The 27,758-nt window shown below is 52.8% G+C and overlaps 1 protein-coding gene across 1 annotated transcript; it reads left to right on the plus strand.

Annotated features, from left to right (window-relative positions):
* Positions 1 to 701: 701 nt before the first annotated feature.
* Gpi (glucose-6-phosphate isomerase) lies at positions 702 to 26,739 on the plus strand (the record flags this gene model as incomplete). Its single annotated transcript, NM_001246726.1, is given in 17 exon segments — positions 702 to 797; positions 988 to 1,056; positions 2,486 to 2,605; positions 8,495 to 8,578; positions 8,656 to 8,802; positions 10,012 to 10,083; positions 10,694 to 10,738; positions 12,992 to 13,045; positions 21,418 to 21,478; positions 22,176 to 22,219; positions 22,335 to 22,487; positions 23,548 to 23,677; positions 23,800 to 23,876; positions 25,515 to 25,643; positions 25,873 to 25,948; positions 26,071 to 26,137; positions 26,587 to 26,739. Coding segments are annotated over 17 exon segments (1,560 nt in total), but the record flags the coding sequence as incomplete, so codon positions are not given.
* Between the last annotated feature and the right edge of the window lie 1,019 nt (positions 26,740 to 27,758).

Consider the following 27,758-nt stretch of genomic DNA (forward strand, 5'->3'; position numbering starts at 1 on the left):
CTAGAAAAGTGTAAAAGGCGCCTCTCACACACACGCACGCGGGGACCCCTGTGTCCCTGCGCCCCCGCCTTCCAGGCCCAGCCGCTTGGGAAGGGATTTGTGACCCCCCTCCCCGTGGGGAGGAGGGGAGGGAGCCCTTTGCAGACAGCGACCGAGCTGTCCCCTCCCACCCACCTGTCTGTCCCTCCAGGGCCTGCAGGGGTCGGGAAGGGTGGGTCAGGCTGAGGTTTGCTGGGAGGCGCGGTGTAAAAATAGAGCCGGGGAGGCAGGACGCACAGGCCAGAGAGACCGGTGAACTGAGCACTAGGGAGGGCGGAGGAAGTAAATCTTCCTTGTGCTGCATCCGCCCTGGTCACCGACGCTGGGAGGCCAGGGCCATGCATGAGGTGACCACCTGTGGCCGGCTCCCTTACTAGATGGAAGTCCCCGATTGGTGTCCCCCAGTCAGTTTGAGACCCGGAGTGTCGAGGGGGAGCCCTCAGGTGAGGTGGTTCTGCAGGGCAGTTTGCACCCGCGCGCGCACCCTTCCTTCTAAACCATGCTCCTAGCTCAGGCTCTGCCTCTGCATCTTGGGGTTGTGGCCTGGCTCCTTCCACTGCGGGCAGGTCAGTCTGTGTGGCGGCCGGGCAGCAGGCGTTGCCCCTGGGGTGTGGCACGGAGAGGGTGGGCTTGGGGTGTGACCAGCAGCTTCTGCGTCGCCCTGCAGCTTGAACCTCAACACCACCCATGGACATATTCTGGTGGATTACTCCAAGAACCTTGTGAACAAGGAGGTGATGCAGATGCTTGTGGACCTGGTAATTAATGCTGGGCCCGGGGGACTGTGGTCTCTGGCTTGGGTGTGGGGGTTGTTTGGGTTCCAGGTCCAGGTTTGGAGTGGTACCCAGGGATCTCCAGGGCCTGCTATGGAGATGGAAAGCAGGCCCTGACCATCAGTCAGCCTCACTGGGGGTTTGGACGCCAGGCCTCAGTGTCTTCTCCTCCTAGGCTAGGTCCAGGGGCGTGGAGACTATGCGGGACAACATGTTCAGTGGTGTGAAGATAAACTACACCGAGGTGAGCTGTCGTGGGGGGCGCATCAGGGTCAGCCCACCCACCCCAGGCCTCTTCCTTCCTTCCCTTTTGCTCGGCAGCCTGTTACCGTCCACCGTCCTGTGTCCTCACCCTTACTCTTAAGCAATGCTTTTGCCTCATGAAGGTGCTAAAACGCTTCTTGTTTGGCTCTCGTTTGGGGTGGGGGGGTGGGGGGGTTGGTTGCAGAGCTTTGGGGTGTGTCTTTGCCTGAGACTGGCAGCTGCACTTGGCTCGCAAACTGGAACAGTTCCTGGTGTCTGTCCAGGGAGGGATTTGCTTAAGGCTTGCTCAGACATTTTCTTGGAGAATTTCAACTTTGACACTCGGATGGATCCTTGCTGCAAGTTACACCATTGACAAGAGGAGTCATGTCACCAAAGCCTCTAGTCTCTTTGGAAGCCTGCAGGCACAATCGGCACTCCACACTCTTCTCCGTGTCATTTATTTGTTTATTTATTTCAGTTTTGGGTGTGTGGGTATGTGCCTACAGAGGTGTCCGTTTCTCCTGGAACTGGAGTTAGAGGTGGTTGTGAGCTGCCATTGTGTGGACTGCCAGCCACACTCTGGCCCTTTGGAAGAGGAGCGTGGGCTCTCGACTGCTGAGGCTCTTGACTGCAGATGCAATTTAAAGCCGCTGGCCTTGCACTGCTGGGCTCACACAGTGAGGGCGGCCACAGTCAAGGAGGGCTTCCTGCAGGCGTACATTTGCTTCAGGAACACGGGGAGTGGCGGGCGGAGGTGGGGTAGGTGGGCTGGCACCAGGCTCTCCCACTCACAAGGAACCTACCTCTCCCTGGATTGTTGTTGCTTTCCTAGCCGCCTGGGACTTTTGCTCCTGTTTTCTTCCAAGGCTGTCACTGTCTTTAGCTGGATGGACCATTTCCCTCTGCTCGGCACTTGCCCCCGACCTCAGTGACAAGTCAAGTTTTGGTTTGTGGCATTTGTGGCCGTGAGGCTGGTTTGGTTGCTTCACATCCCGGGCCCTCTGGACAGTTTTGGAGGGTGCAACAGATAAGTCCTTTCATCAGGAGGGCTGCGGCTGTGTTAGGTGCACCAATGGCTGACCTCTGTTGTCACCACTAAGCCTTTGTCACTCTGCTGTCTTCAGGCCTTTCATGCCCCGGGGTCCCTCAGGCAGGAGCAGCCTTTCTGGCATGTTCAGGTTCTCTTCTGTCTGCTTCTTTCTGACTGTCCACAGCAGGCAAGGTGGGCACAGGACTCCCTGTCTGTCCTCAGTCACTCCCAAAAAGCATGGATAGGTTACCCGTTAACTCCAGGCACCCATTACCACCACAGCCTTGTACAGAGACCTGCTTGTGTGGTGCACAGGGGGCTGAGCCACACAGCTCCTTGGCCCTCGGGGAGCACTCTAACTCGAGGGTGTGTAGTAAGTAGCTCCCTTCATGTCTAGGATCGGGCAGTGCTGCATGTGGCCCTCCGGAACCGGTCCAACTCACCCATTGTGGTGGACAGCAGAGACGTGATGCCAGAGGTCAACAGGGTTCTGGAGAAGATGAGGTCCTTCTGCCAGGTAAGCCCGATGCTAGCCTAGACGTGCCTTCAGGGGTGTGTATGTGTGTGTGCTGATGCTAGCCTAGACGTGCCTTCAGGGTGTGTGTGTGTGTGTGTGTGTGTGTGTGTGTGTGTGTGTGTGTGTGTGTGTGTGTGTGTGTTCAGGAATCTGGCCCTACTGCTTTCCCTAGAGGCAGGATGTAGGCCCTGCTGCAGCCTCAGGTGAGGGTGACCTGTGTGATTGCCGAGACTGGAATTTCCCTCAGCTCTTTTCAGAGTGAGCACTCTCTCTCCATTTTCCGAGGATTGGGCCTGCAGTTGTGTGCCACCTGCTGTACGGTGTTGTGGGTGTCAACTTGAGGCTTTACATAGTAGGAAAAGGAAAGTCGTCTACCAGCGAAGCTGCATCCTGCTTCCCTTCTGCAGCTTATTTACACTAGAAAAGTGTAAAAGGCGCCTCTGGGTCACTACCCTGCATCTAACTGCACCACACACAGATGCCTTTGTGCCCCACCACCTCTCCCCTTTTTTTTTCTGTTTAAGATTTATCTATTTTTTTTTTTTTGCAAATTTTTTGCTTGTTTTTTTCAATATTTACTTGTATTGTGTATACAGTGTTCTATCAGCAAACATGCTTTCAGGCCAGAAGAAGGCATCAGATCTCATTAAAGATGGTTGTGAGCTACCCTGTGGTTGCAGGGAATTGAACTCGTGACCTGGAAGAGCAGCAGCCAGTGCTCTTAGCCACTAAGCCATCTCTCCAGCTCCCTCCCCCCCTTCCTTCCCTTTCTTAAGCAGGATCTAATTATGTAACCCTGGAACTGGCCTGTGTGGACCGTATTGACCTAGGACTCACAGATCCATCCACGTCTTCCTTCCTAGTTCAGGGATTAAACTATTCACAAGGGTGGGGTGACACACACTGGCACTTGGGAGGCAGAGGCAGGCAGATCTCTGAGTTTGAGGGCAGTCTGGAACACAGAATGAATTCCTGGACAGCCAGGGCTACACAGAGGAACCCTGTCTCGAAAAATCCTCTTCTATCTGTGTATATGGGGGTGGGGAAGACAGTATGTGTTGTCTTAGGGACCAGCTAAATTTACCTCGTAATCCATTGTGGCCTCAGTGTGTGTGTGTGTCTGGTGTCTGTGTGTGTGTGTGTGTGTGTGTGTGTGTGTGTGTGTGTGTGTGTGTAACCCTTGGGTAGCCGTGCGCAGGGTGGTAGATGTCACCAAGTCTGGGGTGCAGGAATGGCAGCAGTGATCCTGTGGGTGTGTGCGTGTGCGTATCTGTTTGGGTTGGGCATGCTCAGATCGTGATTGGTGTGATTGCTCTGGGTTTGTGCCTGAAAGCAGTAGCTCTCAAGGGCTCCCGTGTGTGGCTGGTCAAAGTCTGCTTGCCTTGGCCAAGAGCCCTTTTCTGACTTGAAAATGCAGGGCTTCCTGGGACGAGGACAGCTAGGGATCCCTGAGAGGTTTTGTGTGTGAGGAAGGGCATCCTAGCCCTCTGCTGTGGGTGGCAGAGTGGACCCTGGTTCTCTGTTCATCCTGTGTGTGCTCAGGAACTCTGGGTGGACAGTGTGCTCTTAGTTCTCCACTGCCGTTGTGGGACACCCCCTTACAGCTGGCTGTCCCATTGGCTGACGCAGGCTGACCAGGTATTTTTGTTTGAAAATATGAGGCTTGGTTCTGGTGGATCATGCCTGTAATCCCAGCTTTTAGAAGGCTGAAGTAGAATTGACAGACTCTGGCCAGCCTGGGCTACATGAGGAGACCCTTTCTCAAAACAACAGAAACCCTGCTAACCCAATGCACTCCCGGTGAGGAATTCTACTTCCTGGGCTCTCTCAAAAGTAAATGGGCACAGTGGTTCATGCCGATGATCCCAGCAGTGGGGAAGCTGAGGCAGGAGAATCACCAGATTAGTGCCATCCTAGGCTGGACAGTGAACCCCTCAAACCAGTCAACACACCAGGAAAGGTGTCTTTGTGATCCTGGGAGTTGAATTCAGAGTCTGGCATGTGACAGGCAAGCGCTTGAAAAGAGATACTGTTTGAAGCAATGAATATACCAACCAGTCTGGCCCGATTGTTACTTATATCCATGTATCAAAATATCACAGTATACCTCATAAATGCGTCTTCTGTCAATTGGAAATTTACAATAAGCAAGAAACAACAACTAAAAGGAAAACCTACCATCATTTATCCATACTGTTGGTAGCTATGGCTGCATTGTCCTGCTGTGCTGTTTATTCTTCTAAGTTGATGTCTTAGGGGTGGTGGCCACGCCTATCGCTCCAGCACTCTGGGGGCTGATGCAGGAGGATGAGTCTGAGGCCAGCCTGGGGTTCAGTAATGGCACTATTTCCAAGCACAAAACAACAATACAACAACACTAAGAAACGGCATGCCAGGCTGTGGTGGCGCACGCCTTTCATCCCAACACTCAGGAGGCAGAGGCAGGTGGAGCTCTGAGTTTGAGGCCAGACTGGTCTATAGAGTGAGTGCCAGGATAGCCAAAGCTGCACAGAGAGCCTCTTGTCTCAAAAAAAGAAAAAGTGGCCTATGTTCTAAAGCCCCAAGTGAAGATTATGTTAACAGTGTCTCATAATTTGTGTGTGGAGGAGGGGAGGTACTTTGTTTTAGTAAACCTTGGACTGTGAGATTGAAAGTGAGGTGAGCGGCTAAAGGCCTCCTAAGTGTCTCTTAATCTGCCTCACGTAGCTCCATTCAGTTCGGGTGGGTACAGTTTCGGACGCTGGTTCTTAGTCTTGAAAGACTCCTTAAGGAGCTTATGTGGGGGGTGTCAGTCTGTGAGACAATAGCTGTAGGCACAGATTTCTTCAAGGTGAGTTCATAAAACTATTAAAAATTGCTATCATGTGCACTTACGTTCACATGCATGCACGTTCACAGTGTGTGTGCGGATCAGGGTACAGCTCGTGAGAATCAGTTCTCTCACGGGTCACGGGCTTCCCAGGGAGTGAACTCTTCCTGCGTTTGGATCCCTGGAATTACAGCTGTGAGCCACCTCGCCCAGTTTATACAGTGCTGGGAGTTAAACCCAGGACCCAGTGCATGCTAGACAAGCTACATCCCCAGCCAGGGTTTCCCTGCGTGGCCCTGGCGCTCCTGGAATTCATTTTTTGTAAGTCAGGCTCATAGAGATCTGCCTGTCCCTGCCTCCCATGTTGCGCCACCTAGCCTGGAAACAACGGGGCTTTAAAAAGAGGTTTATTTGGGGGCTGGGGAGATGGCTCAGGGGTTAGCAGGCTCACTGCCTGCTCTTCCAAAGGATCTGAGTTCAATTCCCAGCACCCATATGGCCGCTCACAGCTCTCTGTAACTCCTCTTTCAGGGGCTCTGATGCCTTCATACAAACATACCTGCAGGCAAAACACCAATGCACATAAATAAAATGAAATTATTTTAAAAATAGATTTATTTTTATTGTGTGTGTATATTTGTGTCTCAGTGGGTGTGTGCATGTGGGTGCTGGGATTACAGGCGTGTGCCACCAAGCCTGGCCTACAAAAATCCCTTCCTCTACAATTTCCAGTAACATTTTCCTGCCCTTCCTTTAAACTTATACCAGCAGCCGTCTCAGGGTTGTCTAATCTTTTTTAGGGTTTAGAGCTTTCTGTTAAAGTGTTAGGTTGGTTTGTTTGTTTAGGGACAGAGTCATCGTGGACTCATGGTAGTCCAGCCCTCTCAAATGCTGGAATTACCAGCATAAGCTACCACATCCAGTTTGTCTAGGTTTCCAGTATTTTATTTTTGCTGTGTGCGTTTCAGCAGAGTGTGTATGTATGCATACAGTGCCCAGAGACTGGAAGACAGTGTTAGATACAATGGGACTGGAAATACAGATGGTTATGAAGCTGCCTTGTGGGTACTGGGAGCCGAACCTGGGTCCTCTAGAAGAGCAGTCAGTGCTCTCAACTGCTGAGCCATCTCTCCAGCCTCTTGTTAAAGTTGTGACTAGAATCCTATCCGCTGACTTGCACCAGTTCAATGATAGACCATTGTTGAGGGAACACACCAGAGCCTGACTCACAGAGAGTAGACATGGCTGTTTGACATGGCGTCTCTGGATCAAAAGTTGGGGGGTAGTTTTACCTGCATTGGTTTGGCTCGGGGGCTCTGTTGAGGTTGTAGCAGAGTGTTCTGAAGTTGTCAGTTCTGGAAGATTCTCTCTGTGAATGGCAAGCTGGAGGGACTCGTCGATTCCTTTCCCTATGGGCTTGGTCCCAGGACTGAGTGTGCAGGCAACGTGGTAGGTGGACTCTTTAAAGAAATCAGGGAGTTGAAGAGAAGCTTCCATAGCTAAGAGCACTGGCTGTTCTGGCGGAGGATCTGGGTTCGATTCCCAGCCCCCACGTGGCAGCTCACAGCTCTCTGTAACTCCAGTTCTTGTGGCTTCCACAGGTACAGTAAGCATGCGATACACAGTTCACTCTGGGGAAGGGGTCAGAGAACAAAGCAGAAGTTTTAAGTTGTTAGGACCAAGCTTCCCCTCCATGTAGGGTCGTTTTTACAATATCCTTGTGGGGTCGTAGACCAGCACTGGTAAGCAGAGGTGGGATTCCTACAGGGTTATGTACCAGGAGCAGCTGGACACGTTAGCATGGGTTGTGAGCCTAGCAATCAGGAGGCTATAGCAGGGGCATTGCCGGTACAAGGTCAGCCTGGGCTATATACATAGCCCGTTCTGTGTCAAAACCGTATGGGCTGAGGACTTAGCTCAGTGGTAAGTAGAGCTTGCCTAGTGTTCAAGGCCTAGGATTTGACCCAGAATTATTTGGAACTCTATGTAGAAGCTGGCTACTTGTTTATTTTTTATAATTTATTTAAATTTATTGTATGTGCATTGGTGTGAAGGTGTCAGATCCCGTGGAACTGGAGTTACAGACAGTTGTGGGTACTGGGAATTGAACCTGGGTCCTTCGGAAGATGAGCCAGTGCTCTTTAACTACTGAGACATTTCTCCAGCCCCCTTGTTTAAAAATTTTTGACAGCCTCCCCGTGAGACCCCTTAGTCCCACTCTGTCAATGAGGACATACAGGCCATTTCGTGGGGAATGTATTCATACGGAGAGTGATCTACAGTAGATAACGCTTTTGGTCTTTGAATAGGTGAGTTTATTAGGTATGTAGCAAGCAAAAGTTAAAAACAGTGAGCGGATAACCAGTCGTCAAATTGGGTGTTTACAGCATCCTGAGGAACAACTGGAGTGGCCCGATTGGCTGAGCAAGCAGAGTAGCATTATCAAAGCCAGCACTTACAATATCCAGCCGGAGGGGAGGCCCCTCCAAAGCAGCCATGCTAGCCAGGCTGAGGGAGAGAGAGGCTTCAGATCAGAATAGCTCTAGCTTTCTGTGGGCTTCTCTTGTACTTTATGCGTGTGCGTGCTCTCAAGCCTTTGTGTATTAATGTGCGCCGTGTGCATGCCTGGTGCCTGTGGAGGTCAGAAGAGGGCGTCAGATCCCCTGGAACTGGAGTTAGGGACACCGTGTGGGTGCTGGTGCTGAACTTGGGGCCTCTGCAAGAAGAGCCCATGCTCTTAACCACTGGGTTGTCTCTCCAGCCCCGTGCAGACATTTTTATATCGTGAGATAAGCAAGTAACTCTTTTCTCCTTCCTGCCTGTCACAGGGAGGTCAGTCTGCCTCAGCACAAGGGGGTCTGGTAGGCCACTTGAAATGACCTTCGGGAGTGAGGGACAAGAGAGCCCTGTTTGCTCTGTTCAGCATTCAGCAGCGTGTGTCACAGCACGTGACCTCCAGGGGCTCCTGACAGGGCCTAGTGGTTTCATTGAGGCCGAATGACCCACAAGGGGTGATGTTTTTGAGCTGGGGCCTCTCCGTGGGCATTGGGTTGATCTTCTGTCTTCTGGTTATGTGCCAGCGGGTCCGGAGCGGCGAATGGAAAGGTTACTCGGGCAAACCCATCACGGACATCGTCAACATTGGTATCGGAGGCTCTGACCTGGTGAGCAACTCTCCTTGGGATTATGGGGTGCAGGGAGGGAACAGCCAGTCCCTAGATCCTGTCCTCCCTTCCTGCAGGGACCCCTCATGGTGACTGAGGCTCTCAAGCCCTACGCTTCAGGAGGTCCCCGCATCTGGTTTGTCTCCAACATCGATGGAACCCACATTGCCAAAACATTGGCCAACCTGACGCCCGAGTCTTCCCTGTTTATAGTCGCCTCCAAGGTATGGCGCTGGGGTGGGGTGTCAGGACCGGTTCTGAGTGAATGGTGAATGGTGCTTTGTGGATCCGGTTAACACAGCTGCCCTCAGGTGGTTCCGTGTCTGGCCGCAAAAGAGCTTTACCTAATAAAAGCCTGAACCTGTTCAGCTTGGACCCTTGTCGTAGGCCATACCAACTTGTTTATGCACTCAGTCTCACACATGCTAGGCAAGTAATCTACCACTGAACTCCATACCCAGCTAGCCTTGAGTTCGCTCTGTAGTCCACACACACCTGGAACTGTAGATCCTCAAAGTACCTCAGCTGCTCACATAGATTACAGACAGGTCCTTGTCCTAATATAATATGGCTCTAATACTTCCTTTATTCTCTCTCTCTCTCTCTCTCTTTTCTTTTCTTTTCTTTTCTTTTCTTTTCTTATTGAGATAGGGTGTCTCTGTTGCCCTGGCTGTCCTGGAATTCTCTCCATAGACCAGGCTGTCCTGAGTGCTGGGCGATATTTTCTTTCTTAGTAGATCCATCAGTTACCCTCTCTCTCTCCCTTCCCGCTTTGCTCCCCCCCCCTTTAGAGTTTTGAGATAGGGTCTTTTATAGCTGAGGTAGCTCCCTCTCTGCTTTCTGAGCACTGGGAATGCAGGTGTTGTACCTTTTTGATTTCAGAGCGCTGACCTGAGAACAAAACAGTTTGTTTATTGTAGTTTATGCCCTATGTACCCTAACACACCCAAAAGAGTTAAAAAAATAAAAAATAAAAGACCGTCGGAGGGCCAGCAAGATGGTTCAGTAGGTAAAGGGGCTTGCCACCAAGCCCGATGACCTGAGTTTGGTGGGAGAGAATTACTCCCAAGAGTTGCACTCTCTCCTCTACCACAATGTGCCATGGCAATTCTCTCTCTCCCTCTCCTTCTCCCTCTCTCTTATAATAAAATTATAAGTGAAATCCAGCCTAGGCTGAACTGGAGAGAACTCGGGAGTATGCTCAGCCCCCTCTCCTGGGAGATGCCTGACCTTTGCCTGACCTGCAGGGTTTGGGTTCTGGGTGGGATTTGGGTGGGGTCCTTTCCCTGCTGGATGTGAACGGCTAGACTGCCGGCTGCTGCTGCCCGCAGTGCCGAGGCCATGTTGGTGGCTGGCTGTAATCCCCCTGGTGTGCTGAGTGGCCTCCGCTGCCCCCACCTTTGCTGGACTGAGTACCCCCCATTCTGTTACAGACCTTCACCACCCAGGAGACCATCACCAATGCCGAGACAGCAAAGGAGTGGTTCCTTGGCGCGTCCAGGGATGTAAGTGGGCGTGGGGTGGGTCTCCTGCTGTTGGGGTGTGTGGTGTGTTTTCCACGTTCTACCCGCCCCCGATGAGGGTGTTGCTGGGCGATGTGCTTGTCCTGCCTCCCCCTTCCCCCCATCCCTCCTAAAGGTGGAAGCAGGAGTCGGCCTTTTTAGCGCCTGTCTTTATAGCTTTGGATCATCTCTGCTCCCAGCGACCACGCCCATGTTACCTTGGGGGAATCTAGTTATTCCTTGGCTGTGTGTTGTGTGCCTTTGTGTGTGGATAGGCAGGCTGATTTGTGGACCTTACACAACATTTTTGTGGTTTGTTGGTTTGTGACAGGGTCTTGCTATGCAGTCCAGGCCGCTCTTGAGCTCCGTGAGCTGAGCGGTAGGATGACAGTCATGTGTCATCACCTTCCTGTCCTCTCCTTGACCTTTTGTGGGCTCCTCTAACAACAGCCCCTGGGCCTAAGCAAGAGAACAGGCAGTCCTGTGTAGAATCTGGTTTTCTCTGGTGTGTGTGTTGGTGCCGGGGGGGGGGGGGGGAGGGGGGAGTGATCTCTCCACCCTTGGGTGGCCCTTCTGGGACAGGTTTGCTATAATCTGTTTCTGTCTCTTGTAGCCGTCTACAGTTGCAAAGCACTTTATCGCCCTGTCTACGAACACGGTAAGTGGCACCCTGCGTGCCCTCGTGGGAAAGCCTAGTTCCTGACTGGGGGCCGAATCATGGCTGGGTTGCTGATACAGACATTTAGCTGGGAGCCGGCTGGCCTTCCTGCTATCTCCATTCAGTGTCTGTAATCCTAAGCAAGGGTGTGCAGACAGTGGCATCATGATGTCTCCACCATCTCCCAGGCCAGACTGAGGCACTCGAGCACCCCTGGCCCTCGGGGTCCTGTCCCATGCCTCTCCCCATATGGGATGTACTGGGTGGAGCTTGTTTTTCACTAAAGCTGTTAGGCCTGGTAAATGGATGTGCTTTTTTCTTTTTCTTTTTAAATTTTATTTCATGTCTAAGAGTGTTTTGCATGTATATCTGTGCCTTACACGCATGCCAGGTGCTCACAGAGGTCATAGAAAAGCATTAGATCTTTGGAACAGGAGTTAGGGATGTTTATGAATTACCCTACTGGCAATTGAACTTGAGTTCTTTACAAGAACAAGTGCTGTTAGCCAGCCCTGGTGGTTTTTGTTTTGTTTTGTTTTGTTTTTTTGGGTTTTTTTGTTTTTTGTTTTTTGTTTTTTTTTGTTTTTTTTTTTTTTTTTTTTTTTTTTTTTTTTTTTTTGAGACAGGGTTTCTCTGGCTTTGGAGGCTGTCCTGGAACTGGCTCTTGTAGAACCAGGCTGGTCTCAAACTCACAGAGATCCTCTTGCCTCTGCCTCCCGAGTGCTGGGATTGAAGGTGTGCACCACCACTGCTTGGCTCAGCCCTGGTTTTTAATTGACCTTTTTTGTTTTGTTTTGTTTTTCTGTGTGTGTGTGTGTGTGTGTGTGTGTGTGATATGTATGTGTGGGCGTATATGTTACAATAGAGGTCAGAGGAGGACTTTGTGGTGTGTCCTGCCTTCTTTATGTGGGTTCAAGTGCCTTTACCATGATCTTTACATCCATCTTGCTTGGATGTGAACTTTTTTGACAGGGCTTGTCTGTATAGCCCTGGCTGTCCTGGATGGCCTCAAACTCCCAGAGCTCCACCTACCTGTGCTTCCTGAGGGCTGCGATAAGGCATTGCTACATTGCCTGGCATGGCTTTTTTAAAGATTTATTTATTTATTTTGTATGCAGTGTTCTGTTTGCAGGCCAGGAGAGGCACCAGATCTCATTATAGATGGTTGTGAGCCACCATGTGGTTGCTGGGAATTGAACTCAGGACCTCTGGAAGAGCAGCCAGTGCTGTTAACCTCTGAGCCATCTCTCCAGCCCCAGTGACTTTTTTTATGTTTAATTATGTGTGTATATGGGTGTGTCGGGTATCTTGAGGGGAGCGTGGCTGTGTACATGCATGAGGAAAGATGTCCTCAGAGAGTACTCTGGGTCCCCTGGAATAGGAGTTCCAGTTGGTTATGAGCTGCCTGATGTCTGTTAGGAGCCGTCTCAGGTCCAATGCAGAGCAGTGTGTACTCTTGGCTGCTGTATCATCTCTCCAGCATTTCCAGATGTGGCCTTTTGTTCCGGCTAAGGACTATGTGAGGTGGTGCTAATGCGATTAGAGCCCAGCTCATGACTGCCAGCTCACAGTTGCTCTGGCCTTGTGCCTGCATGGGGTAGGGGACACTAGGCTTGGCTCTCGGGGAGCACAGCCCCCACAAACTTGAGCACACCTGGGCTCCTCAGACCACCCTTTGCCGCCCCTCCTTCCCATTTCAGCCTCCACTGCTGCCAAGAGGGTAGGGGCCAGTTAGATGTCTCAAGGCTGCTAATCAGCACTTTGTCTGTACTCAGCCAGCAGAGCTCAGACTGTCAGTGGACATCTCTGAGGATAGGTATGGGGCAGCTGGCTTTGCCTGCCTGAGGGCCTAGACACCTGAGAATAAGACTGGTCTCCTTAGGGAACCCTCGGGTGGGTGGCATCGTATTCAGAAGGGGAAGGCTGGGTAGTGGTCCAGGCTTTGTTGCCTAGACTTGAGTTCCAGAGTTGAGCGCAGGGCGTGGGGAGGATGGGATGGCTGTCTGGTGTCTCTGGTTCATATCCACTAAGAGGAGGTGCTGTAGGCGCAGGGTCCCTGGTGTGTTGGGGGACCGTGAGCTGATTTGGTGTCCAGTTTGGAGTGAGCAACCTTGGGTGTCACCCTCAACTCAGAACCTGCTCCACCCTGCTGCCCCTCATGGGGGGTTGGGAAGTGTCACTTACTGGGTGGCATTTGTCACCTCCTATTCTTGCCTCTGACAGATGTCCCCTCTCTCCCTTTGTACTTTTCAGTCCAAAGTGAAGGAGTTTGGAATTGACCCTCAAAACATGTTCGAGTTCTGGGATGTAAGTAAAGGCATTTCCTGTGCTGTGTGCTTGGCGTGGCCTTAGCCAAGTCATGGCCCTTGAGCCGACAGGAGGGGCCTATGAGGTCAGGTCAGCGGTTATCGAGCGCTTGCTGCATGTCCGTCTCACTTTGGGAAAGGCAGAGGGGCCCTTAGGGAGGCGCAGCCTGTGGGAGAACTCCCGGCTCCCGGGGAGAAGCGATACTTCCCTGGGTGCCTCCCAGCCGCACCTACTGTGAGGTAACCAGAGCCACCCCAGCCCTCTCGATTAGCCGAGGTGAGTTATTCTCAGGCCTGACCTTTCTCCAGCCGGCAGCCACAGTCCATAAAGGTCAAAGGGCAGGGCGAGGCATGTCTTGGGACCTGGAAGTCTGGGAAGAGTCCCACAAGAGACTGCAGGAGCAGCTGGGGTGGCTGACAGGGAGGAGGCAGTAAACCTGGAGTCTAGGCACACTAAACCTTGGCAGCTTGCAACAGCAAACCCCCACTTTAAATAGTAGAGCTGCATGGAGGCCACCCAGGAGGACAGACGGTCGGTCCTATGGACTCACCTGGAGGAAGACTTGACTAGGGACTGGCCTTGCAGCTTGCCTGAGCACAGCCGTGCTGTGAGGCATGCCTGTGAAGGCTAGAGTGCAGGGCTCCTGTGGGTGTGGTGTGTGCTCTGGGGGTGCTGTGGCTGTGGCCGGGCAGAGATGCACTCTCTAATAAATGTCTGGGGTCCACCGGACAAGGTGTCACCCTTGGGCATTTCCCACCAGCCGTTGGACTGGAGGCACTTGGTGGCAACCTTGCTTTGAAAGCGCTAAAACGCCCTTTTCTTGAAATCAATTGAATAAAGAAAAGGTTTGTTTTCAGGGCCTAGGATCTGCACTTATCCAAACCAGCACTCTACCACTGAGCTGCGAATGTCTGACACAGGAGCTCTGTGTAGCCCAGGCCGACCCAAAGCTCACTGTGTAGCTTAGGCTGGCCTTGAATTTGTGATCCTCTCTTCTCTTGCCTTGGCCTCCCGAGTGCTTAGATCACAGCCATGCGCAACCACAGTTGGCCTGAGAGCTTTTTTTCTACCCATCTCCAGGGGAGAATGAAACTGCACGCCCCAAGCCATCCACTGTGTATGAGTTAACTCATCCTGTGGTTCAGATGGGGAACCCCTGTGGGGAAACCGCGCCTTCTAATGAGTGTTGCCTGCCTAATGAAAGAGGAGGGGCCTTTCCCCTTCCTCCTTGTGGCACCTGAGCAAACGGTGGCAAGGGAGGCGTGGGTATCCCCTACTTGCCACAGAGCCCCACATAGTGGGGCCTCGCTGTAACTGCCCAGTGTACAGAAAATTGATAGACTGTGACAGCAGCTCCTGTGTCTTGCAGGCAGGGTCAAAGAGTAGCAGTTAGGTGCGGGGAACAGGAGTCCAGGGCTGGCAGTGACGGCAGTGGAGACCCCCCCCCATCGTGGGTCAGGCCGCGCGTGTGCGCACTCACGCATGCATGCACTCACGCAAGCACACCCTGACAGAATGAGAAGGGTTGTGGGTGGACACTGCTAATGGGGATGATGTCTGAGGGCCCAGGAACAGTGTGCAGACCCTGGAGTTAGTCTCTCAGGTGAGATAGAGACAGCAGGTCAGGCAGAGGAGCGCAGCACCGCCTGGAAGGCCATTCCTCAGGTCAGTCCAGAACAGGCATGTGTGAGTGATGGGGGGCTCGGTCCCCTGGGGTCTGACTTGACCTTGCCTAGGGTGTCTGACATCTGGACCCAGCAGAGGTAAGCCTCTGAGCTGTGGAGTCTCTCTGGGTCCCAGCTTGAGTCCATCTTCAGAGAACTGATTTTGACATCTGCGACTTGACATTTGCAAGCTGTCTCTCCTTGGGTATGTATGATCGGGTCTGTGGTTTGGTGTGTGTTTCGTCATGGCAGAGGTCTCAGGAGCTAGCTTCCCGTCAGAAAGGCAATGAGGACAGGTGTGTGTGTGTGTGTGTGTGTGTGTGTGTGTGTGTGTGTGTGTGTGTGATTAGAGGACAGGCCAGGACAAAGAAAAGTATGAATGCAGTTATGACATCATCTAGGTATGGTGGTACATCTCTGTAATCCCAGGAGGCTGAGACAGGGGGATCACAAGTTCTAGACCAGCCTGGGCTATATGGTGAGTTCTGGGCCAGCCTGAGCTATATGTAGTGAGACCTTGTTTGTAAACAACCCCCAAAATGAGTTGTAACTATTCAGGGCTGAAGTGAAGGTCATGTGACCTTGGCCTAGCTATTGCAGGTAGAGGACTAGATGGTCCCAGACATGCACCGATTAGGACCTCTGGTACCTTCTGGAAATTGAGGATTGGATTATAGTTAGCTGGTGGCTCAGATGAGATGAACCCAGGTTCTCGGCATCCTGGTTAGCCCTTCTGAGGTCGTTGGGTATAGCAGATGGTGTTGTGAGGAGAACAGGACTAGGCAGACTATAAAGGGTGAGGCCTGGGGAGGTGGCCAGGTCGAACACAAGCAGGGACACTAAGGATTGTGGGAGGAAGTTTTCCATCCGCCAGCCACTTCACAAATGGACTCAGAGACTTAATTATAAATGCTCGGACGACAGCTCAGGCTTATTACTACCTTTTTTTTTTTTTTTTGGTTTTTTTTGGTTTTTTGAGACAGGGTTTCTCTGTGGCTTTGGAGCCTGTCCTGGCACTCTCTAGAGACTAGGCTGGCCTCGAACTCACAGAGATCCATCTGCCTCCCGAGTGCTAGGATTAAAGGTGTGTGCCACCAATGCCCGGCCTACCTAACTCTTATAACTTAACCCATTTCTATTAACCTTCGTGCTGCCCCGAGGCTTGGGACTTTTACCTGTATCCCATTTTCTGCGTCGTTCTGCATCTGGCTGGCGATCCCTCTGACTCCGCCCTTCTTCCTCCCACCGTCCCTCCTGCCCAGCTGTTGACCAGTGGACTTCTTTATTAAGCCAGTCACAGAGACAATATTCACACAGTGTAAAAGAGTATCCCACAGCAGAGCACCTGTGTCTTCAGGGTGCAGTTTGAGAGACTCATGAAAGATAAAGGTTGGGAGATCCGGTTCTTCAGAAAGAATATGCTAGCAGTAGGAAACTCTGAGATTGGCACGTAACATCTGTTCGGGTGTGTGCTGAAGTCTGTTAGATGTGGTCTTATGGCTGAGGTCTCGGGAGCTGGAATCGGACAAAAGTGTGTGACTGATTTCCCACTGGAGCTGGAGGAGCCAGGCTAGGCACTGTAGACAGAACTGGCTTGGTCTAGTATGGACATTGAGATGGAAGGTGCAAGGGTGGGAGACAGAGCTCCCAGCAGGGTCCAGGCCCTTGGCTCAGCCCCCAGCATCGCAGCAAATGGATGAAAGCATAGGCACCCAAGTGCTGTGACTGAAACCAAGCCAGACTGTGTGATTAGGTGACATGGGAACATTCTGGTAGTGCACAGGTAGGTGGTCTAAGGTCTCCTAATTCATCCGAAAGGCATGGAAGTCGGGCCCTTCCAGGTGTGTGCAGTAAAACTGGCAGAGGAGGTTGCTAAGAAACAGATTTGTACGCCCTGGTCTCCCAGGTAGGGTACGATAGAGGCTGCCGATCCCAAGCCTGCTGGCCTTGGCTGGGATCCCGAGTCTGCCGGCCTTGGCCATGCACAGTGGGAGTTTCCCCGGTAAGTTAGTCTGCAGAACCAGCAGAGGTAGGTTGATCTGAGACATTAAATCCTTCCTTGGGTCAGTCAAGTCGAGCAGAGGTGAGGCCTCAGAGCAAAGATGAATTGGATGTTTGAGATGCTGTCGAGTAAGACAAGGTGGGTGAAGGCATGTCTGAGTAGAGACCCTAGGAGGTGTGTCATGAGTGGGGTATCTCTGGGTTTCCCGGGTGTGGTCATGCTCAGTAAGGTTGAGTGTGACCAGGCGCGGGGATGCGGAGGTCCATTTCTTGGGTAAGGCCTGTGGAGTCTTTGCCTTGAGTCCTTGGGTCTGCCAGTTTGATGAGAGTGACTTGTGGGTAGACTGGGTTTGTCGATGAGGCTCTGTGGAAGAAAATGCATTCGGTTGGATGGTAGAGCTGGCCTGTCAGATACGGATGGAGTGTGAGGATCAGGGTCAGGTAAGTGGACTTGTTCATCAGCAATCAGGATTCAGGATCAGGTAGGCAGAGGTGTGCAGCAAGGACCCAGGGCCAGAACTGGCCAGTTGGGCGTGGTCTGGACAACCCAGAAGATCTCATGTAGATAAGTGGAGCTAGCTGGCCCATTTAGTATGTGGTCCAGCGGGCGGAGGTGTGCTTTGCTGGCCTTCCAGGTATGGTCTAAAGAGCCACGGTCAACGCCCTGATAGATAGCAGTGACTCAACAAGAAGCAGCCAGGGTGCATACTGTACCAAGAGGCAGAGCTGGTCTCCTGGAGCTCGCTCTGGAGACCAGGCTGGTCTCGAACTCACAGAGATCCACCTGCCTCTGCCTCCCGAGTGCTGGGACTAAAGGTGTGCGCCACCGTCATGCCTGGCCTGTTTGGAAGTGTGAGAATTACAGGTGAATGCAGGTAGGTGGCCCTGGTGTACCAGTTGTGTTCTGGAGAGCCAGGGTCAGAGGCAGACAGTCCATCTGCCAGACGCAGGCCTGAGAATTTGAACACTGCCAGGTAGAGTTGGCCCTTTCCAAAGCTGGATTCACCCAAAGGTAGGAGTTATACCTGGGTCTTTGTGGTGAAGCCTGGAGAAGCTTGGTCAAGACTTGGAGTAGAGGCCAGGCAGGTGAGAAGCCAGGGCCAGACTCAGGTAGAGATGCCCTGGCAGGTGTACTCTGGAGAGGCAGGCTCAAATACTGGTAAGTAGAGCTGGCACAGGTGGGTAGACCTGGCCTGGGAGGTGAGATCAGGAGAGCCAAGGTCAGTCTAAGAGGAAGGGAGTTTGGGGCTCAGCAGTTAAGAGCCCTGGCTGCTCTTCCAGAGGACTTCAATTCCCAGCAACCACAGGGTGGCTCACAGCCATCTCTGATGAGATCTGGTGCCCTCTTCTGGCCTGCAGGCAGACATGCATCTATAATAAACAAATCTTTAAAGGGGCGGGGCTGTCCTCTAAGTGCTGCACAGGAGGGCAGGGTGGCCCGGCATTGCCTGCTGTAGTTCTGAGGAGTTGAATGTGTGTAGGTGGGGTTGAGTTCTTTACAGGACATTTGATGGGGAGGTCCTTCGGTATATGACTGTCTTATTGGTTGGTAAGTAAAGTACTGTTGGCCAATAGGAAAGCAAGAGAGGCGATCCAGGCAGGAAGTGACATAGAAGTCAGACTCAGAATATAAGCAGGAAATCGCTCTCTTGCTCTTCCTCTTCCTCCTGCTCTCTCTACGGGGCCGCCGTGTGGTCCCGGGAAGAGGACTCCAGCAGAAGGCAGTCTCGATGAGTCCTATAAGATCTATAGATTTATGATAATTAGGACTGAGCTAGCGCATGAGAAATCCTAGTCAATTGGCCATGAGCATTGTAAACTAATATAAGACTCTGTGTGTTATTCTGGGCGCCCGCGTGGCGTGCGGAACTCAGCGGATGGAGTAAAGACTTGTGCTTCCAGGGAGTCAGTTGAAGGTAGGGTATACCTGGGTCTTCGGAGAAGCCCAAGGAGCCATGGCTACGTTCCTGTGGATTGGAGTGGACTCTCAAATCAGACACGTAAAATAGACCAAGTGTTGTAGGTCTCACAGGCAGGCTTATCTGCAAGCCCTGCTTTAAACATAAGAAGAAACGGTCCTCCAAGCAAGGACTTCGCAACTGGAGATAGATGCACCCGGGGTCTGCACTGAAGGAAGGAAGGAAGGAAAGAAAACAACCAGTTGTAGTAATTAATGCCTGTGTCTGGGTTGGTCTGGAGGTCAGAGAGCCGAGGTGTGGTGCACTAAGCCAGGCCCATTACTTGGCCTCAGTCAGGCCAAAGTTGAGGCTGTTGCAGGGGCAGGGAGATCTGTAGCCAGGCCCAAGTGTGTGGGCTTTGGCTTTGCTTTGTCACCGGTGTATAGTCTGACTTGCCCTAGGGACGCAGTGGTACAATTGAGGGCTCGGGGCTTGGGTCAGACCCTGCTGGGCATTGCGAAGCTCCCAGAGCAGTGAAATCTGACCTTGTTCCTCTCAGCCCAGGTCTGAAGCTAAGCTCGTCAGTGTGAGGGCTGCTGTCCACCCGACGCGAGTTTGAAAACTGAGTCTACTAGGCCAGATCTGAGAGTCCGCGTCTCACCTAACAGGGCCTGGGAGTTGGTCGCTGTCACAAAGCTCTTCGTAAACCTGGATCCTTCCAGATGAGGCATTTTGTCTTAGCCAGAGGGACTTTGTATTTCTCATGCTCTCCCCACACCTGTGTGAACTTACTGTGTTGGCCCTCCTCGGCCCCCAGTCCAGGGTGTCAGCACTTCAGGAGAACTTCAGCTTCCGTGGGGGTTTCCTCGGTCTTCATCCGGGCCTCACCCTCAGACTGCAGCTCACCGCTCGGCCCCTTCTCCCACCTTGCAGACTGTGCTGTGCTCCCTCACAGTTTTTCTCCTCAGGCTTTCAGGAGACACCCAAACACCACCAGACATCTAATGCTTGTATGGTCTGGTACCTTTCCTCCCCGGTGTAGCTAATGGGGTTGTAGTCCTGTGTTGGCCTGAGAGACTTGAGAGAGGAACTTGCTCCTATTGTTTCCTGTGAGTTAATTCTCTTGTGAATGGCTACTCCTGCCACAGGACTCTGGAATGCTTCTCTGGCTGCCAGGTGCTTGCTTTTCAGATCTAACTCTGTTTATAATTGGTCTCAGTGCCATACTAAGGTCTTTCCATGTTCAAAGAAGCAGAGTCGACGAGGGTAGGAGGCTCTGCTTTTCTGTGTCTGAGGAGGCAGGGTAAGCATAGTTACAAAGCTTTGGTTCTGTTGGTGCCTGAGGAGACACAATGGGTGCAGGTGTGGAGCTCTGAGTCTCTGTGTGTGAGGAGACATGGTAGGTGTGAGTATTAGTCGCTGTGTCCAGTCTGGATCAAGGGTACAGGTGGGACAAGTCTCTGGGTGTGTCGGTGACCAAGAAGTCATGGTAGGTACAGGCCTGAGATTCTGAATCTGTCGGTACATGAGGAGACAGGGTAGGTAGAGGTGTGGCCTGTCAGTGTGTGAGGAGATGGGAAGTACGGTACAGGTGTGAGGTTTTGGGTCTATCAGTGGCCAAAGCGACATCGTAACTATGAGAATGGGGCTCTGGGTCTGTCAGTAAGGTCAAGGAGGCAGGGTAGGTACAGGTACAAGATTCTTATCTACCAATTTCTGAAGAGACCCAGTAGGCACAGGTATGAGGGTCTGGTCTGCCAATTTCTGAGGAGACGCGGTAGGCACAGGTATGAGGGTCTGGTCTGCCAATTTCTGAGGAGACACAGTAGGCACAGGTATGAGGGTCTGGTCTACCAATTTCTGAGGAGACCCAGTAGGCACAGGTATGAGGGTCTGGTCTACCAATTTCTGAGGAGACGCAGTAGGCACAGGTATGAGGGTCTGGGTCTGTCAATGTCTGAGGAGACAGGGTAGGCACAGGTATGAAGTTCTGGTCTACCAATTTCTGAGGAGACAGGGTAGGTACAGGTATGAGACTCTGGGTCTGTCAGTGTCTGAGGAGACAGGGTAGGCACAGGTATGAAGTTCTGGTCTATCAATTTCTGAGGAGTTAGGACCCGGGTCTCTCAGTGTCTGAACAGGTAAGTTCAGCACAGGTGAGAGTGCTTGGTCTGCCAGTATCTGAAGAGATGAGGCATGGTCAAGGTATGAGGCTTTCCATGTTCCTTGGCCTGAGGAGTAAGGTAGGCCCAGGTGTGGGGCTCTTAAGTCATGTCTGAGGCAGGTGTGCACAAGTTTGAGGTCTTGTTCCGCCAGCATCTGAGGAGATTGGGTTGGGAACTGGTATGCATGTCACCATCTGAGGTTTAGCCCAGATCGGGAGTCCTCTTCATCAGCATTGAGAAAGTAGAGACTGGCACAGGTCATAATGAGGTGGGTCAAGCATGGATATGAGGCCCTGGTTCTGCCATCACCGAGACGGCAAAGGCTAGCACAGGTATGAGACTGCCTTCCTGCCAGTGCTGAGGAAATGGGAGCCAACAGAGGTTTGAGGCCTTGGGTCTGCCAGGAAGAAAAGGCCAGCTGCGGTAACATCTTTGATTTGACGCGTCCCTCACGTAGTCTGCCTTGCTGGCCAGCATGGAGAGTCACTAGTTCCTGGTCTGCTGTCTGACTGGGCAGAGTCGGGTTGGGTCCAGCCCTCCAGGCTGTTACCTGTGGAAGATTGGCTTTCTGGGGACAGGTGTGGCAGGAGGGAGGGGGGTAGGGTGTGCCTGCCCTCCTCCAGTGCCGTTTCCTTCTCTCCTAGTGGGTAGGTGGCCGCTACTCGCTGTGGTCAGCCATTGGACTTTCCATTGCTCTGCACATCGGTGAGTATGTTGTTTCTGACTCACCACAGGAGGCAGTGCGTGAGGTTGAGGCCGCATCCCTCCCTGAGCGCCTTGCTTGCCCCTCGGGCTTCCAGCCTCTCTGCTCCTGCCTAGACACATTTGTTTGTCTTAGTTCTGGGAGAAAGAACCAAGGGCCAGCTCTGCAGAGCAAGGCTTTCTGCAGGCTCCTCCTCCTCCTCCTCCTCCTCCTCCTCCTCTTCCTCCTCCTCCTCCTCCTCCTCCTCCTCCCAGGTCCAGTCTTCTGGCTTCACATCCAACATTTCCTAGTTCTGAAAAAAGACCAAAAACAACTGACCAGCTGCCAGGAAGACGTGTGGGTGTGGGTGTGTGTATGTGTGGTGTGTGGGGGTGTGGTGTGTGTGTGTGTGTGTAGTGTGTGTGTGTGTGTGTGTGTGTGTGTAGTGCGTGTGTGTAGTGTGTGTGTGTGTGTAGTGTGTGTGTGTGCGTGCGTGCGTGTAGTGTGTGTGTGTAGTGTGTGTGTGTGTGTGTAGTGTGTGTGTAGTGTGTGTAGTGCGTGTGTGTGTGTGTGTAGTGTGTGTGTGTGTGTGTAGTGTGTGTGTAGTGCGTGTGTGTGTGTGTAGTGTGTGTGTGTAGTGTGTGTGTGTGTGTGTGTGTGTGTGTGTGTGTGTGTGTAGTGTGTGTGTGTGCGTGTTCATGCTCCTTTTTTCTGTCACAGGTTTTGACAACTTCGAGCAGCTGCTCTCCGGGGCTCACTGGATGGTGAGTGCTGCTCGGCCTGAGGCGTGCACGGGTCCTGTTCCCTCCTTACTCTCTCCCCACTGCCCCCCTCTCCCTGACAGCTGCCCAGCTCCCGCCCACCTTGTTGTTCTTGCAGGACCAGCACTTCCGCAAGACCCCGCTGGAGAAGAACGCCCCGGTCCTGCTGGCTCTGCTGGGGATCTGGTACATTAACTTCTATGGCTGCGAGACCCACGCCCTGCTACCCTATGATCAGTACATGCACCGCTTTGCCGCCTACTTCCAGCAGGTACCGGCCGCCAGGCCAGGCTTGGAAGGTGGAGTGTGGCACATGCTGGTCACCAGGACCTATTCCACCCTTGTTATCAGCTGACTTTCACCTTGAGAGGTGCCCTGGCCAGACTTGTCCTGGTTGGGTGGTGGGCGTGTCTTCTTGTTTGGCTCTCATTTGTTGCTGTGCTGGGTGCTGGTGTGAGCTGTGACCTATGCTGTGGACCAGCTTGGGTGCTTGGTTCACCTGGATGTGTTCAGTGACCAGAATTTACAACCAACCTCTGAATTCGTAAGCACATGCCGCAAAAATTAGCTATCTTTTGGGCCTTGGACCCTCTGTCTAAAAGTCTCCTCTCTACCCCCCCTCCTTTTTTTTTTTTAAAGATTTTATTTATTTATCATGTATACAACATTCTGCTTCCATGTATATCTGCACACCAGAAGAGGGCACCAGATCTCATCACGGATGGTTGTGAGCCACCGTGTGGTTGCTGGGAATTGAACTCAGGACCTCTGGAAGAGCAGTCGGTGCCCTTAACCTCTGAGCCATCTCTCCAGCCCATCTCCCCTTTTCTTTTAATGTGTATTTGTATGTATGTGTTTGTGACACTTTGTGCATTGGGGGCAGAAGAGATTGATGGGACCCATGGAACTAGAGTTCCAGGTGGTTGTGAGCCCCTGGTCTGGGTGCGGGAATTGACTTTGGGTCCTCTGGAAGAGCAGGAAACACTCTAACTACTAAGCCGGTACTCAACTCCCTTCATCATTCTTAAAGTGAACAAGGTTCGGATCTCAATTTGCATGATTTTGAAAGGTTTCCTGGATCAAGAGAGCAGTTCCCTCAGGCCACCTACAGGAAGAACTAATCTTGTTTATAAAGAGATCAGCCTCCAGCCCTATCTTCTCCTGATCATGGCCCTTACAGCATGGTAGTCTAAGCCAGAGAGCTCAGGAGCCTGAGGACCCACATTTGCAGGATCCCCACGTGAAGCAGGGGCACCCCAGGAAGGATCCAGGCACAGTTCATACAAGGGAAATGCTGCAGGAAGAGGATTGAGTTTCTGTCTTCATTCCAGGGCGACATGGAGTCCAACGGCAAGTCCATCACCAGGTCCGGTACCCGGGTGGACCACCACACAGGCCCCATTGTGTGGGGGGAGCCAGGGACCAATGGCCAACATGCATTCTACCAGCTTATTCACCAAGGTAGGGCCCGTTTGGACTGGGCAAGCGTGGGGGGCGGGGGACGGCGACGACAGCAGGGACCTCCCTCTCGGGGCAGCTCCCGTGGGCTGGGGTTGAATGGATGACCACTGCACCCTCAACAGGCACCAAGATGATACCCTGTGATTTCCTCATCCCTGTGCAGACCCAGCACCCCATACGGAAAGGTCTGCACCACAAGGTAAGCAGGCTGTCCAGATCCCCCTGGAGATGTAGCCCTCCTATAGCTTTGCCCTGCTCAGCCATTAGCTCCATCTCTCTCCCCGCCGAGGCAGATGAGCACTAATTTACTGCCTTGGAACACGGTCTGTTGTCTCAGTTCCCAGAGTCAGAAGCCAGCAGCAGTCAGAGCTGGGTTCCCAACTCATTAAAGGGGTCAGCCTCTATTAGTCCCATCTCTGCTTCTGTGAAGAGGCCGCTAAGCAACAGCAACCCTTGGGGCAGAAAGGGTTACTTCACCTTACACAATCACAGTCTGTGATCGAAGGAAGCCAGGGCAAGAACTTGACTCCGGCTTGGTATCGTGCTTAGCTAGTTTTCTTACACAGCCCAGGGCCACCTGCCTAGGGGTGGTGCTGCCCACAGTGGGCGGGGACTTCCTACATCATCAAGACAAAATCCCGCACAGGCCAGTCTGAAGAGGGCAGTCTCAAGAGACACTCCTGTGTCTGGTGACTTTAGGCTTTAGCTAGTTGACAGTTAAAGCCTAGAATACAGCCAGACTCCTGGGGGAATATTTGTTCGTTCAGGCTTCTGGCAGAATCTTATTTCCCGTGGAGGGCCAACAGTCTGGTTCCTTGCTGGCAGCCGAGTCTCTTTTTGTTATTTTGCAGTGTAACCCAGGTTGGCCTTAAATTTGGTAGTCCTCTTGCCTCGCCTCCTGTCTCCTGCGTATAGGGTTGGGGGGGTGGGAAGGGTTGTTTTTGTTTTTTTTTTTTTGAGGAAGGGTTTCTCTGTATAGCCCTGACTGTCTTGGAACTCATTGTGTAGGCCAGGCTGGTTCACAAATGTGCCAGCCTCTGCCTCCTGATTAAAGCCGTGTGCCAGCTCTGCCTGGCACCTCTCTCTCTCTTAAAGTCTGAGAGACAGGGATTAGCATGACACCTTGGTCAGTATTCTGTTAGGAAGCTTTGCGAGGTGGCATGCACCTGTGATCCCAGCCTTTCTGAGGGTGAGCTGAGAGGCAGGAGGACCCGCCCGTTCATGGCAGCCTGAGCGATCGAGCAAAAACCTGTCTCAAATTTTAAGGATAGGAGTAACGATTAAGTCTTTCTGCCAAAGCCGTCCAAGCCCTGCCGCCACGTTCAGGTCCCAAGTAACACACAGAGACTTATATCAGGTATAAACGCTGCTGGGCCACTTCGGACTAGGATTCTCATCTGCTAGCTCAGTCTTAATTATCATAAGTCTACATATTTTATAAAGCTTAGCGGACGCCAGCGGCAAGCGTCCCGTCTTCCCGGGCGCACATGTGAGTCTGCGCTTTCTCCTAGCTTTCCCAGAATCCTCCTTGACTAGCCCCACCTATCTTGCTTTCCTGTCGGCACTTTATTTATCATGTACGCAGAAGGGCCTCCCCCATCAGATTGGCACTTGGGTTCCATCCCCAGTTAATACCACCCTTAAAAAAAAAGAAAAAAGAAGTCAGCATTGTTTCCTGCCCTCTTGTGGCATCAGTTGGGCCCTCCTTGCTCACTCCAGCTGAGCTGTGCAGGGAGTGGACCATGCTGGAACGAACCCCCCTCCACGCCCCACAAGTGCTGGGCACACGGACTCTGGCGGTGCTTGCTAGTGTAACTAACTATGTCTCTCTTGTCAGATCCTTCTGGCCAACTTCTTGGCCCAGACAGAGGCCCTGATGAAGGGGAAGTCAAACGAAGAGGCTAAGAAGGAACTCCAAGCTGCCGGAAAGAGCCCGGAGGACCTGGAGAAACTCCTGCCACACAAGGTCAGCCTTCCTCAGGAACTTGAGCTTTAGGGTGACATAGAGGGATGACTTTGAGGGGGTCAGGGTAGGGGTTGGTTGTCCCACGCCACGGGACGGTCTCTTCCCCAGATACAAATGTCACAGCCTCTGAGGGCAGAGTGCCTTTCGTCTCCAAAAGCTCGGGACCGGCCTCTCTGCCTCCCCGGATACAGTGCATGCTGGCAATGGTCTTTCTCCTGGTTCCCTGCAGGTCTTTGAAGGAAATCGCCCAACCAACTCCATCGTGTTCACCAAGCTCACACCATTCATTCTGGGAGCCTTGATTGGTGAGCGGGGAGATAGGGACTGACAGGCTTGGGGTCAGTTAGCTGGGACGGGGAGGGGGGTAGGAAGGAAAGGAGGGACAGATGGACGACCTGACGGACACCATCTGCTACTCTCTCTGCAGCCTTGTATGAACACAAGATCTTCGTTCAGGGCGTCATCTGGGACATCAACAGCTTCGACCAGTGGGGGTGAGTTGCCGGCAAGGGCCCGTGGTGCCTTCCGGTTGGCTCGGCAAGGGCCCGTGGTGCCTTCCGGTTGGCTCGGGAAGGGCCCGTGGTGCCTTCCGGTTGGCTCGGCAAGGGCCCGTGGTGCCTTCCGGTTGGCTCGGCAAGGGCCGTGGTGCCTTCCGGTTGGCTCGGGAAGGGCCTGTGGTGCCTTCCGGTTGGTGGCCTTCCGGTTGGCTCGGCAAGGGCCCGTGGTGCCTTCCGGTTGGCTCGGGAAGGGCCCGTGGTGCCTTCCGGTTGGCTCGGCAAGGGCCCGTGGTGCCTTCCGGTTGGCTCGGCAAGGGCCTGTGGTGCCTTCCGGTTGGCTCGGCAAGGGCCTGTGGTGCCTTCCGGTTGGCTCGGGAAGGGCCTGTGGTGCCTTCCGGTTGGCTCTGGAACTCGGTGCATTCTCCTCTCCCGCCCCTCCCTGGCAGAGTGGAGCTGGGGAAGCAGCTGGCGAAGAATATCGAGCCTGAGCTGGACGGCAGCGCTCCCGTGACCTCACACGACTCCTCCACTAATGGGCTCATCAAGTTCATCAAGCAGCAGCGGGACATCAGAATAGAATAAAGTCAGCCGAGCCAGCCTGCCGGCCGCCGTCGACCGCTCCTTGCCCCTCTCCAGAGTGTGCACAGCATGGCCCTCCTGCCCCTCCCTGCCCAGAGCACACCTCCCGGCATGGGCTTGGACTCCGAGGCTTTGGGGAGGCTCGCCGTCCACCCACCCACCCACCCACCGGCTCTGCGCGCACCCTCCCCGCGAGGCGGGCTGAAGTGCTTTGATGCCTCTCTCCATTCTGACCGTCTTCACACCCCAGTTAGAATAAAGACGCCCTAGAGGAGGCGTGGGCTCAGCCTCTCAGGCTCCTGTGGTGTGGTGCTTTATCTTTCAGCTGGGCTGACCCTGCTTTCGGTGCTGAGCAGGTCTACAGCAGAGAGAAGGCTGTTGTTCGCTCATCTTTAGGTGGGGACAGGGAGCTGCCATGCAGACCTGGAGTCTCCCTCACCTTGGGGACATGGAAAAACTCTTTGTGCTCTCCCGCTGGGTTTTTGTTCGATTATTGTTTTGATGTCAAAACCTAGGGATGGACTCTCTATTTTATTTAATTTTATTTTTTTGGTTTTTTGAGACAGGGTTTCTCTGTGTGGCTTTGGAGGCTGTCCTGGAACTCACTCAGTAGACCAGGCTGGCCTCCAACTCACAGAGATCCCCCTGCCTCTGCCTCCTGAGTGCTGGGATTAAAGACGTGCGCCACCAACGCCCGGCCCTATCATCGTTTTTTTTTTTGTTGTTGTGTTTTGGTGACAGGTTTCCCCTGTGTAGCCAGACAAACCTGGAACTTTCTCACTAGCCACAGCTAGCCTCAAGTCAGCTGTGGCAGCATCTACATTTCCATGCTGGGTGTGTGCTGGGTGGGGTAGGGGTGCGGGAGAGGTCAGAGGACTTTGGGGTGAGTTCACTCCATCCACCTTTCTATGGGTTTCATGGATTGAATCCGGGTGACCGAGTTTATGTGTGTTTTTATTCACTGGCTCAAAATTAACAGGACTTGACTGTCACTCCGTCTCATCCCTAAGACTCACCTGACAGCCAGGACGTTACCGGA

Source organism: Cricetulus griseus, chromosome 9 (assembly GCF_003668045.3).
Source record: "Cricetulus griseus strain 17A/GY chromosome 9, alternate assembly CriGri-PICRH-1.0, whole genome shotgun sequence".
Classification (NCBI taxonomy): Eukaryota; Metazoa; Chordata; class Mammalia; order Rodentia; family Cricetidae; genus Cricetulus; species Cricetulus griseus.